Source organism: Salmo salar, chromosome ssa07 (genome assembly GCF_905237065.1).
Source record: "Salmo salar chromosome ssa07, Ssal_v3.1, whole genome shotgun sequence".
Lineage (NCBI taxonomy): Eukaryota > Metazoa > Chordata > Actinopteri > Salmoniformes > Salmonidae > Salmo > Salmo salar.
Window position 1 is genome coordinate 5,659,370 of NC_059448.1, and position 13,765 is coordinate 5,673,134.

At 47.0% G+C, this 13,765-nt stretch overlaps 1 protein-coding gene across 2 annotated transcripts in view; it reads right to left on the reverse strand.

Annotated features, from left to right (window-relative positions):
- The window catches only part of slc3a2a (solute carrier family 3 member 2a), a 21,914-nt gene extending 8,485 nt beyond the window's left edge, over positions 1–13,429 (reverse strand). Inside the window, exons 1-9 of one of the 2 annotated variants that reach the window (XM_045721345.1) lie at positions 13,284–13,429; positions 12,721–12,935; positions 11,536–11,726; positions 10,943–11,116; positions 10,634–10,725; positions 9,505–9,644; positions 1,916–2,025; positions 1,141–1,215; positions 912–1,042 (exon numbers count right to left, since the gene is read on the reverse strand). In XM_045721345.1, coding sequence (XP_045577301.1) covers positions 912–1,042; positions 1,141–1,215; positions 1,916–2,025; positions 9,505–9,644; positions 10,634–10,725; positions 10,943–11,116; positions 11,536–11,726; positions 12,721–12,911 — 1,104 coding nt within the window. In that variant the 5' untranslated portion in view covers positions 12,912–12,935; positions 13,284–13,429. The remainder of the gene's footprint in view (positions 1–911; positions 1,043–1,140; positions 1,216–1,915; positions 2,026–9,504; positions 9,645–10,633; positions 10,726–10,942; positions 11,117–11,535; positions 11,727–12,720; positions 12,936–13,283) is intronic. The other variant, NM_001140307.1, reaches the window with a different exon arrangement.
- Between the last annotated feature and the right edge of the window lie 336 nt (positions 13,430–13,765).

Here is a 13,765-nt window from a genome sequence, read left to right on the forward strand (position 1 = left end):
GAGAGAAGAGGAAGGGAGAGAAGAGGAAGGGAGAGAAGAGGAAGGGAGAGAAGAGGAAGGGAGAGAAGAGGAAGGGAGAGAAGAGGAAGGGAGAGAAGAGGGAGGGAGAGAAGAGGAAGGGAGAGAAGAGGGAGGGAGAGAGAGGAAGGGAGAGAAGAGGAAGGGAGAGAAGAGGAAGGGAGAGAAGAGGGAGGGAGAGAAGAGGAAGGGAGAGAAGAGGGAGGGAGAGAAGAGGAAGGGAGAGAAGAGGGAGGGAGAGAAGAGGGAGGGAGAGAAGAGGGAGGGAGAGAGAGGAAGGGAGAGAGAGGAAGGGAGAGAAGAGGAAGGGAGAGAAGAGGAAGGGAGAGAAGAGGGAGGGAGAGAAGAGGGAGGGAGAGAAGAGGAAGGGAGAGAAGAGGGAGGGAGAGAAGAGGGAGGGAGAGAAGAGGAAGGGAGAGAAGAGGAAGGGAGAGAAAAGGAAGGGAGAGAAGAGGAAGGGAGAGAAGAGGGAGGGAGAGAGAGGAAGGGAGAGAAGAGGAAGGGAGAGAAGAGGGAGGGAGAGAAGAGGAAGGGAGAGAAGAGGGAGGGAGAGAGAGGAAGGGAGAGAAGAGGGAGGGAGAGAAGAGGGAGGGAGAGAGAGGAAGGGAGAGAGAGGGAGGGAGAGAGAGGAAGGGAGAGAAGAGTTAACATCAGACCAGGTCCAGACCAGGAAGTGTTCTGGAAATATTACTGAGGTGGTAAAAGGTCAGAGTATCAGTTCTGTCTGATGCTTGAAATAGTTGTTTTCCCCCAGAACATTTACATTGTTGATCAACACAGGTGTAAATTTCACTCATTTTCCATTGCAACACATTTTCTTCTACGGTTTGCACAAATAAATAGACTCGTGTGTCCTATATCGTTCTCCCCTGTCCACCACCATCGCTCCTCACCTGGTCCACTAGCCCCAACTCATCTCCGTAGTTGAAGACAGGTGTTCCAGGCAGTGTGAAAAGCATTAGTTGGTAAAGTCGTACCAGTTCTGGTTTCTCCACCACTGAAGCCAAATGGTTCCCCGAAGTGCCTGTTTTGGTTTTTTTTTAAAGAAAATATGTATTTTAAAGTTGTATTTTGTTGTTTGATAAAACGAATGCTTCTAAAGAGCGTTCTCTTCTCTCTTACCTCCTAGCCCCCAGGCTAGAGAGCTCTGTTTCTGGGTAGAGACCAGGTCGTGGATGGACTTCGCTCTCTCAATACCTGCAAGTTAAACACAGGTTGGGAACATCTCCAATTACAGCCTATTATTTCTCAATGACTTCTTTTAACCAGAGCAACAAGGACTTTGTCTTATCCTTTGTCCTTCTATTTAGTCTAAGGTAACACTCACTGGTTTGTCTGTGTTTAGGACCAATATTTAGTCTAAGGTAACACTCACTGGTTTGTCTGTGTTTAGGACCAATATTTAGTCTAAGGTAACACTCACTGGTTTGTCTGTGTTTAGGACCAATATTTAGTCTAAGGTAACACTCACTGGTTTGTCTGTGTTTAGGACCAATATTTAGTCTAAGGTAACACTCACTGGTTTGTCTGTGTTTAGGACCAATATTTAGTCTAAGGTAACACTCACTGGTTTGTCTGTGTTTAGGACCAATATTTAGTCTAAGGTAACACTCACTGGTTTGTCTGTGTTTAGGACCAATATTTAGTCTAAGGTAACACTCACTGGTTTGTCTGTGTTTAGGACCAATATTTAGTCTAAGGTAACACTCACTGGTTTGTCTGTGTTTAGGACCAATATTTAGTCTAAGGTAACACTCACTGGTTTGTCTGTGTTTAGGACCAATATTTAGTCTAAGGTAACACTCACTGGTTTGTCTGTGTTTAGGACCAATATTTAGTCTAAGGTAACACTCACTGGTTTGTCTGTGTTTAAAGTGCATTAGAAATGTTCTGTTACCAGAGTTTGCCTTGTTAAGGACATCAGACAGTATCAGATCCACACCAGAAGTATTGAGAAGTTGAGAGACGGCAGAGGAGTCCTGATCATCAACCACTCCTATTACAGCTCTAGAGAGAGAGAGAGAGAGGAGTCCTGATCATCAACCACTCCTATTACAGCTCTAGAGAGAGAGAGAGAGAGAGGAGTCCTGATCATCAACCACTCCTATTACAGCTCTAGAGAGAGAGAGAGAGAGAGAGGAGTCCTGATCATCAACCACTCCTATTACAGCTCTAGAGAGAGAGAGAGGAGTCCTGATCATCAACCACTCCTATTACAGCTCTAGAGAGAGAGAGAGAGAGGAGTCCTGATCATCAACCACTCCTATTACAGCTCTAGAGAGAGAGAGAGAGAGAGAGGAGTCCTGATCATCAACCACTCCTATTACAGCTCTAGAGAGAGAGAGAGAGAGAGAGGAGTCCTGATCATCAACCACTCCTATTACAGCTCTAGAGAGAGAGAGAGAGAGAGAGGAGTCCTGATCATCAACCACTCCTATTACAGCTCTAGAGAGAGAGAGAGAGAGAGGAGTCCTGATCATCAACCACTCCTATTACAGCTCTAGAGAGAGAGAGAGAGAGAGAGGAGTCCTGATCATCAACCACTCCTATTACAGCTCTAGAGAGAGAGAGAGAGAGAGAGGAGTCCTGATCATCAACCACTCCTATTACAGCTCTAGAGAGAGAGAGAGAGAGAGAGGAGTCCTGATCATCAACCACTCCTATTACAGCTCTAGAGAGAGAGAGAGAGAGAGGGAGTCCTGATCATCAACCACTCCTATTACAGCTCTAGAGAGAGAGAGAGAGAGAGAGGAGTCCTGATCATCAACCACTCCTATTACAGCTCTAGAGAGAGAGAGAGAGAGAGGAGTCCTGATCATCAACCACTCCTATTACAGCTCTAGAGAGAGAGAGAGAGAGAGAGGAGTCCTGATCATCAACCACTCCTATTACAGCTCTAGAGAGAGAGAGAGAGAGAGAGGAGTCCTGATCATCAACCACTCCTATTACAGCTCTAGAGAGAGAGAGAGAGAGAGAGGAGTCCTGATCATCAACCACTCCTATTACAGCTCTAGAGAGAGAGAGAGAGAGAGGAGTCCTGATCATCAAACACTCCTATTACAGCTCTAGAGAGAGAGAGAGAGAGAGAGGAGTCCTGATCATCAACCACTCCTATTACAGCTCTAGAGAGAGAGAGAGAGAGGAGTCCTGATCATCAACCACTCCTATTACAGCTCTAGAGAGAGAGAGAGAGAGAGAGGAGTCCTGATCATCAACCACTCCTATTACAGCTCTAGAGAGAGAGAGAGAGAGAGAGGAGTCCTGATCATCAACCACTCCTATTACAGCTCTAGAGAGAGAGAGAGAGAGAGAGAGGAGTCCTGATCATCAACCACTCCTATTACAGCTCTAGAGAGAGAGAGAGAGAGAGAGGAGTCCTGATCATCAACCACTCCTATTACAGCTCTAGAGAGAGAGAGAGAGAGAGAGAGGAGTCCTGATCATCAACCACTCCTATTACAGCTCTAGAGAGAGAGAGAGAGAGAGAGGAGTCCTGATCATCAACCACTCCTATTACAGCTCTAGAGAGAGAGAGAGAGAGAGAGAGGAGTCCTGATCATCAACCACTCCTATTACAGCTCTAGAGAGAGAGAGAGAGAGGAGTCCTGATCATCAACCATTCCTATTACAGCTCTAGAGAGAGAGAGAGAGAGAGAGGAGTCCTGATCATCAACCACTCCTATTACAGCTCTAGAGAGAGAGAGAGAGAGAGAGAGAGGAGTCCTGATCATCAACCACTCCTATTACAGCTCTAGAGAGAGAGAGAGAGAGGAGTCCTGATCATCAACCACTCCTGTTACAGCTCTAGAGAGAGAGAGAGAGAGAGAGGAGTCCTGATCATCAACCACTCCTATTACAGCTCTAGAGAGAGAGAGAGAGGAGTCCTGATCATCAACCACTCCTATTACAGCTCTAGAGAGAGAGAGAGAGAGGAGTCCTGATCATCAACCACTCCTATTACAGCTCTAGAGAGAGAGAGAGAGAGGAGTCCTGATCATCAACCACTCCTATTACAGCTCTAGAGAGAGAGAGAGAGAGGAGTCCTGATCATCAACCACTCCTATTACAGCTCTAGAGAGAGAGAGAGAGAGGAGTCCTGATCATCAACCACTCCTATTACAGCTCTAGAGAGAGAGAGGAGTCCTGATCATCAACCACTCCTATTACAGCTCTAGAGAGAGAGAGAGAGAGAGAGGAGTCCTGATCATCAACCACTCCTATTACAGCTCTAGAGAGAGAGAGAGAGAGAGAGGAGTCCTGATCATCAACCACTCCTATTACAGCTCTAGAGAGAGAGAGAGAGGAGTCCTGATCATCAACCACTCCTATTACAGCTCTAGAGAGAGAGAGAGAGAGGAGTCCTGATCATCAACCACTCCTATTACAGCTCTAGAGAGAGGAGTCCTGATCATCAACCACTCCTATTACAGCTCTAGAGAGAGAGAGAGAGAGAGGAGTCCTGATCATCAACCACTCCTATTACAGCTCTAGAGAGAGAGAGAGAGGAGTCCTGATCATCAACCACTCCTATTACAGCTCTAGAGAGAGAGAGAGAGGAGTCCTGATCATCAACCACTCCTATTACAGCTCTAGAGAGAGAGAGAGGAGTCCTGACCATCAACCACTCCTATTACAGCTCTAGAGAGAGAGAGAGAGAGAGGAGTCCTGATCATCAACCACTCCTATTACAGCTCTAGAGAGAGAGAGAGAGAGAGAGAGAGGAGTCCTGATCATCAACCACTCCTATTACAGCTCTAGAGAGAGAGAGAGAGAGGAGTCCTGATCATCAACCACTCCTATTACAGCTCTAGAGAGACAGAGAGAGAGGAGTCCTGATCATCAACCACTCCTATTACAGCTCTAGAGAGAGAGAGAGAGAGAGAGAGAGAGGAGTCCTGATCATCAACCACTCCTATTACAGCTCTAGAGAGAGAGAGAGAGAGAGAGAGAGGGAGTCCTGATCATCAACCACTCCTATTACAGCTCTAGAGAGAGAGAGAGAGAGGAGTCCTGATCATCAACCACTCCTGTTACAGCTCTAGAGAGAGAGAGAGAGAGAGAGGAGTCCTGATCATCAACCACTCCTATTACAGCTCTAGAGAGAGAGAGAGAGAGAGGAGTCCTGATCATCAACCACTCCTATTACAGCTCTAGAGAGAGAGAGAGAGAGGAGTCCTGATCATCAACCACTCCTATTACAGCTCTAGAGAGAGAGAGAGAGAGGAGTCCTGATCATCAACCACTCCTATTACAGCTCTAGAGAGAGAGAGAGAGAGAGGAGTCCTGATCATCAACCACTCCTATTACAGCTCTAGAGAGAGAGAGAGAGGAGTCCTGATCATCAACCACTCCTATTACAGCTCTAGAGAGAGAGAGAGAGGAGTCCTGATCATCAACCACTCCTATTACAGCTCTAGAGAGAGAGAGAGAGAGAGGAGTCCTGATCATCAACCACTCCTATTACAGCTCTAGAGAGAGAGAGAGAGAGAGGAGTCCTGATCATCAACCACTCCTATTACAGCTCTAGAGAGAGAGAGAGAGAGGAGTCCTGATCATCAACCACTCCTATTACAGCTCTAGAGAGAGAGAGAGAGAGAGGAGTCCTGATCATCAACCACTCCTATTACAGCTCTAGAGAGAGGAGTCCTGATCATCAACCACTCCTATTACAGCTCTAGAGAGAGAGAGAGAGAGGAGTCCTGATCATCAACCACTCCTATTACAGCTCTAGAGAGAGAGAGAGAGAGGAGTCCTGATCATCAACCACTCCTATTACAGCTCTAGAGAGAGAGAGAGAGGAGTCCTGATCATCAACCACTCCTATTACAGCTCTAGAGAGAGAGAGAGGAGTCCTGACCATCAACCACTCCTATTACAGCTCTAGAGAGAGAGAGAGAGAGAGGAGTCCTGATCATCAACCACTCCTATTACAGCTCTAGAGAGAGAGAGAGAGAGAGAGAGGAGTCCTGATCATCAACCACTCCTATTACAGCTCTAGAGAGAGAGAGAGAGAGGAGTCCTGATCATCAACCACTCCTATTACAGCTCTAGAGAGACAGAGAGAGAGGAGTCCTGATCATCAACCACTCCTATTACAGCTCTAGAGAGAGAGAGAGAGAGAGAGAGAGAGAGGAGTCCTGATCATCAACCACTCCTATTACAGCTCTAGAGAGAGAGAGAGAGAGAGAGAGGAGTCCTGATCATCAACCACTCCTATTACAGCTCTAGAGAGAGAGAGAGAGAGAGAGAGGAGTCCTGATCATCAACCACTCCTATTACAGCTCTAGAGAGAGAGAGAGAGAGGAGTCCTGATCATCAACCACTCCTATTACAGCTCTAGAGAGAGAGAGAGAGAGGAGTCCTGATCATCAACCACTCCTATTACAGCTCTAGAGAGAGAGAGAGAGAGGAGTCCTGATCAACCACTCCTATTACAGCTCTAGAGAGAGAGAGAGAGAGGAGTCCTGATCATCAACCACTCCTATTACAGCTCTAGAGAGAGAGAGAGGAGTCCTGATCATCAACCACTCCTATTACAGCTCTAGAGAGAGAGAGAGAGGAGTCCTGATCATCAACCACTCCTATTACAGCTCTAGAGAGAGAGAGAGGAGTCCTGACCATCAACCACTCCTATTACAGCTCTAGAGAGAGAGAGAGAGAGAGGAGTCCTGATCATCAACCACTCCTATTACAGCTCTAGAGAGAGAGAGGAGTCCTGATCATCAACCACTCCTATTACAGCTCTAGAGAGAGAGAGAGAGGAGTCCTGATCATCAACCACTCCTATTACAGCTCTAGAGAGAGAGAGAGAGGAGTCCTGATCATCAACCACTCCTATTACAGCTCTAGAGAGAGAGAGAGAGAGAGAGAGAGAGGAGTCCTGATCATCAACCACTCCTATTACAGCTCTAGAGAGAGAGAGAGAGAGAGAGGAGTCCTGATCATCAACCACTCCTATTACAGCTCTAGAGAGAGAGAGAGGAGTCCTGATCATCAACCACTCCTATTACAGCTCTAGAGAGAGAGAGAGGAGTCCTGATCATCATCCACTCCTATTACAGCTCTAGAGAGAGAGAGAGAGAGAGGAGTCCTGATCATCAACCACTCCTATTACAGCTCTAGAGAGAGAGAGAGAGGAGTCCTGATCATCAACCACTCCTATTACAGCTCTAGAGAGAGAGAGAGAGAGAGGAGTCCTGATCATCAACCACTCCTATTACAGCTCTAGAGAGAGAGAGAGAGAGAGGAGTCCTGATCATCAACCACTCCTATTACAGCTCTAGAGAGAGAGAGAGAGAGAGAGGAGTCCTGATCATCAACCACTCCTATTACAGCTCTAGAGAGAGAGAGAGAGAGGAGTCCTGATCATCAACCACTCCTATTACAGCTCTAGAGAGAGAGAGAGGAGTCCTGATCATCAACCACTCCTATTACAGCTCTAGAGAGAGAGAGAGAGGAGTCCTGATCATCAACCACTCCTATTACAGCTCTAGAGAGAGAGAGAGAGGAGTCCTGATCATCAACCACTCCTATTACAGCTCTAGAGAGAGAGAGAGAGGAGTCCTGATCATCAACCACTCCTATTACAGCTCTAGAGAGAGAGAGAGGAGTCCTGATCATCAACCACTCCTATTACAGCTCTAGAGAGAGAGAGAGGAGTCCTGATCATCAACCACTCCTATTACAGCTCTAGAGAGAGAGAGAGAGGAGTCCTGATCATCAACCACTCCTATTACAGCTCTAGAGAGAGAGAGAGAGAGAGTCCTGATCATCAACCACTCCTATTACAGCTCTAGAGAGAGAGAGAGGGGGGAGAGAGAGTCCTGATCATCAACCACTCCTATTACAGCTCTAGAGAGAGAGAGTGAGAGAGTGAGAGAGTGAGAGAGTGAGAGAGTGAGAGAGTGAGAGAGTGAGAGAGTGAGAGAGTGAGAGAGTGAGAGAGTGAGAGAGTGAGAGAGTGAGAGAGCGAGAGAGCGAGAGAGCGAGAGAGCGAGAGAGAGAGAGAGAGAGAGAGAGAGAGAGAGAGAGAGAGGGGGAGAGAGAGAGAGGGGGAGAGAGAGAGAGGGGGAGAGAGAGAGAGAGAGAGAGAGGGGGAGAGAGACAGAGAGAGAGAGAGAGGAGAGAGAGAGTGGAGAGAGAGGAGAGAGAGAGCGGAGAGAGAGAGCGAAGAGAGAGAGAGAGGAGAGAGAGAGGGGGGAGAGAGAGAGCGCGGGGGAGAGAGAGAGGAGGGAGAGAGAGCGTGGGGGAGAGAGAGGGGGAGAGAGAGAGAGCGGGGGAGAGATAGGGAGAGCGGAGGGAGAGCGGAGGGAGAGAGAGTGCGGGGGAGAGAGAGAAGGGGGAGAGAGAGGAGGGAGAGAGAGTGCGGGGGAGAGAGAGAAGGGGGGAGAGAGAGGGGGAGAGCGGGAGGGGAGAGAGCGGGGGAGAGAGAGGGGGGGAGAGAGAGGGGAGAGAGAGCGAGAGAGGGGGGAGAGAGAGAGGGAGGGAGAGAGAGGGGGTTTAGAATAACATTTCATTCACCTTTAGACTTTGCTCAGACAGTGACTAGCGAACAGTACTTCTTCATGTCCAGGAGAGGGTTCTGTAGTACTGGCCTACTGCAGTATCACCAACTGACCACCAGGAGGCAGAAAGAACATAGCCTCCAGGCCACTGTGGTTCTCTGTTTCCCCAAACTGTATTGAGCTGTGATCCAACTGGAGCCTTTCAGACTGTCAGTAACCCTCGTCTCTCTCCTGACCCCACAAATATTCAAAACAACATGTCTGGACTAAGCTATGACCCAGACGGAATCAAGTCCAGGGGTGTAATCAGTAAGGCCTGTCTGCCTGGCTGCCTGGCTGTCTGTCTGTCTGCCTGTCTGCCTAGCTGTCTGCCTGTCTGCCTAGCTGCCTGCCTGTCTGCCTAGCTGCCTGCCTGTCTGTCTGCCTGTCTGTCTGCCTGTCTGCCTGTCTGTCTGCCTGTCTGCCTGCCTGTCTGCCTAGCTGCCTGCCTGTCTGCCTAGCTGCCTGCCTGTCTGCCTAGCTGCCTGCCTGTCTGCCTAGCTGCCTGCCTGTCTGTCTGTCTGCCTGTCTGTCTGCCTGTCTGCCTGCCTGTCTGCCTAGCTGCCTGCCTGTCTGCCTGTCTGCCTGCCTGTCTGCCTAGCTGCCTGCCTGTCTGCCTGTCTGCCTGCCTGTCTGCCTAGCTGCCTGCCTGTCTGCCTAGCTGCCTGCCTGTCTGCCTAGCTGCCTGCCTGTCTGCCTAGCTGCCTGCCTGTCTGCCTAGCTGCCTGCCTGTCTGCCTAGCTGCCTGCCTGTCTGCCTAGCTGCCTGCCTGTCTGCCTAGCTGCCTGCCTGCCTGTCTGCCTAGCTGCCTGCCTGTCTGCCTAGCTGCCTGCCTGCCTGTCTGCCTAGCTGCCTGCCTGTCTGTCTGCCTGTCTGTCTGCCTAGCTGCCTGCCTGCCTGTCTGCCTAGCTGCCTGCCTAGCTGCTGTGTGACTATGAGTTACCTCTTCTTCACGTCCATCTCTGTCCTGTTGCCCTGGACGACACCCTGGAACTTGGACCAACCAGAAGAGGCGCTGGCAGCAGCGAGGCCGGACACCTGCACCCCGTCCACGCCCATCCCCAGCCAGTGTTCAGCAGCATCCTGGAGAATGGATTCATTATATTACACGCACTTCAAATACATAACAGTTGCCTTAGACATTTTACTACAACAGGAGAGGGAGGTTGAAGGGTACTCATTTAAACACAGAGAGACAAGAGATAATGAAGGGTACTCATTTAAACACACAGAGACAAGAGATAATGAAGGGTAGTCATTTAAACACACAGAGAGACAAGAGATAATGAAGGGTACTCATTTAAACACACAGAGACAAGAGATAATGAAGGGTACTCATTTAAACACACAGAGACAAGAGATAATGAAGGGTACTCATTTAAACACAGAGAGAGACAAGAGATAATGAAGGGTACTCATTTAAACACACAGAGACAAGAGATAATGAAGGGTACTCATTTAAACACACAGAGACAAGAGATAATGAAGGGTACTCATTTAAACACACAGAGACAAGAGATAATGAAGGGTACTCATTTAAACACACAGAGACAAGAGATAATGAAGGGTACTCATTTAAACACACAGAGAGACAAGAGATAATGAAGGGTACTCATTTAAACACAGAGAGAGACAAGAGATAACGAAGGGTACTCATTTAAACACAGAGAGAGACAAGAGATAACGAAGGGTACTCATTTAAACACACAGAGACAAGAGATAATGAAGGGTAGTCATTTAAACACACAGAAAGACAAGAGATAATGAAGGGTAGTCATTTAAACACACAGAGACAAGAGATAATGAAGGGTAGTCATTTAAACACACAGAGAGACAAGAGATAATGAAGGGTACTCATTTAAACACACAGAGACAAGATATAACGAAGGGTACTCATTTAAACACACAGAGACAAGATATAACGAAGGGTACTCATTTAAACACACAGAGACAAGATATAACGAAGGGTACTCATTTAAACACACAGAGACAGACTGTAGGACAGAAGAGATTATGAAGGTTATTCAGAATGGCACAGATTCTCTCTCTCTCACACACACACACAGTCTCACCCTGAGTTTGTCCAGTACTTTAGGCAAGTGGTTAGAACTGAACCAGGGGTCAGCTCCAGGGTTAGGGGTCAGATTCAACACCACAGAGATACCTGACAGATAGAGAGAGGTAAATAAGAGTGCTTGAGTAAGGAGGAGATCATTAAAAAATGGGGAGCTATTTTAAGGGTTTTATTCAGACCCAAGGTCCATTGTCAGATGAACGGGTTAAGAAGAGTCCGGCCTCAGATCAGAGACAGACAGCCGTCTGATCCCTATTAATGAGATCAAGTCTTCAGTCATGCCCAATGGGTCTAACAGATCACTTACCCTTCTTGTGGGCCTTGTCCAGCAGAACCAGCAGGTCCTGGTCAGTTCCGAGCACGGGGTTCATAGAGACCAGGTCTAGAGTGTCTGCTTGGTCCTGCTGGACTGTGTGAAGAGGCCCCAGAACCAAGCCCTTCACCTTCAACTGGTTCAGACTGTCTAGTACCTTAACTACACCTGGAGAGAGACAGAGAGGGAGAGGGAGAGAGAGAGAGAGAGAGAGAGAGAGAGACTTTCTAAATCACGTCCTGACTTTCTAAATCACGTCCTGACTTTCTAAATCACGTCCTGACTTTCTAAATCACGTCCATTGCTAGAAGCCTCTGTTCATTTCCTTTAATTTGACTCTAATGTGATGGTTGAAGACATCAAGGCCAGAGATCTGGCAGAGAAGACTCTGGTTCCACCAGTATGATCTACTACATTACCCATAATGCTGTGTGTATGACATCCTGTTTTATCTGGTAGAGAGGACTCTGGTTCCACCAGTATGATCTACTACATTACCCATAATGCTGTGTGTCTTGACATCCTGTTTTATCTTAGTAGATATTCCTGGAGCTAGTGGCGTCCTATCGCCTTTTCAATAGCCTCACCTTCGATTCCCTTGTCGTGGTTGAACGCGTTTAGGTCAGCGATCTGATAGAGAGGACCCTGATTCCACCAGTTCATCTCAGGTATGGGTTTACACCTGGGGGCCTGTACAATGATCACTATGGCCCCAGCAAGCATCCCCACCCAGCCCAACCAGAACAAGACCAGGAGCAGCCAGCGTGTCCTCACCCACCTGGAGGGGAGAGAGAGGAGGAGGAGGAGATGGGAGGAACGGGTAAAATAAGTTTCAATTGTATACTGAACAAAAAATATAAACACAACGTCATAGTGTTGGTCCATTTTCCATGAGCTGAAATAAGAGTCCAGACATTTTCCATAGGCACAAAAAGCGTATTTCTCTCAAATTTTGTGCAAAAAATGTGTTTACATTCCTGTTAATGAGCATTTTTCGTTTGCCAATTATGCTGATTAAACAGCATAATTATTACGCTGATTAAACAGCATAATTAATACACAGGTGCACCTTGTGCTGGAGACAAAAGGCCACTGAAAAGTGCAGTTTCGTCACACAACACAATGCCACAGATGTCTCAAATTTTGAGGGAGCGTGCAATTGGCATGCTGACTGCAGGAATGTCAAACAGAGCTGTTGCCAGATAATTGACTGTTCATTTCACAACCATAAGCCTCCTCCAACGTCGTTTTAGATCATTTGTCAGTACGTCCAACCGACCTCACAACCGCAGACCATATGTAACCATGCCATCCCAGGATCTCCACATCCTGCTTCTTCGCCTGCAGGATTGTCTGAGGTGGTGAAAGGGGGGGGGGTGCTGCGGAGTATTTCGGTCTGTAATAAAGCCCTTTTGTGGGGAAAACCTCATTCTGATTGGCCTGGTCGGACCAGACTCCCAAGTGGGTGGGCCTACACCCTCCCAGGCCCACCCCATGGCTGTGCCCCTGCCCAGTCATGTGAAATCCATAGATTAGGGCCTAATGAATTTATTTCAATTGTTTGATTTTCTTCTATGAACTGTAACTTAAAATCTTATAAATTGTTGTATGTTCCATTTAGATTTTTGTTCAGTATACAAAATTACATTGCATATTCAGCGAATTAATTTCTAGCAACATTAAGCGAATTAATTTCTAGCAACATTAAGTTGATCTTAAGATAGTAACCGTTTTTAAAAAGTATAAACCAACAACCTAGCCCCTTAACTTACCCGGGTGTGCCAGCGACTTTCATGAGCTCTTCCTTCGACAGCCCGGTAAACTTAACATCCTCCTCCGGTACTTTCTGCTTCAAGTTTCCGTTCTTCTCAGCCCCCGGTCCGTCTCCGGTCATCGGTAGTTTCTCCTGGTCCAACTCGTTCAACTCAACATCCTTCATATCGACCTCGGTGTCCTTACTCATGTTCGGGAAGGTTTTCTTTTTTGCCTGTAGAAAAGATTGAATAGAGTGTCGACATTATTTTTTTTGTCAAGTTCACCTTCAATTAAATATAAACGTAACATATCCACCGAATGAAGGACACAAAGTAGGTTACACTTTCCCAACGTCAGTCTCAAAGACGTTAATGTCCATTTGAAATAGTTTTTTCCCCGACAGTTTTTTTTGTTTTTTTGTTTTCCTGACAACTGTTAATTTGAGGAAAGTAGCCTACTCAATTTATGATTATATTGTCGTGATTTATCTTTTAGGGCGGTTACAGTACCTATCTAAATGGTTTTGTTAACTAAATGAACAACTAGCTAGTCAGTATGATAATGGCGCCCATACTATTACCTGTTTAAGTAGAGTCAGCACCAGGCAGGTATATGTTCCTACCGCTCTCCACACTGTAAAATGTCTTACAGCGTCAACCACTCGCTTTTATTTATAGGGTCGTGTCTCCGCCCACAATTTAAGGACACACCAATAGGAGCTTTGACAGTAGAGTTTACCGTTTGATTGACGTACGAATCACACTTTAAAAAAACACCCTTCCGCATGATTTGGTAGGAATGTATCGAGCAAGGAACAGGAGCTGGATCGTTGAGCCCCTTTCACCATTTTGGAATCAGAGAAAATTGTGAGGGGGAAAAACACTGCAAAGAAACTCATATGAATTTGTGGAGTTACAACACAGACAGTAACCCTTTGAATCTTAGGCATTTTTGTATGACCCGTGGTGATTTTAACATGAAAATATTGGAGGGGGAAACTCAATAAACAAAGCTTATTTATATGCATCGAAACCAGTACACCCCCACTGGCTACACAAGGAA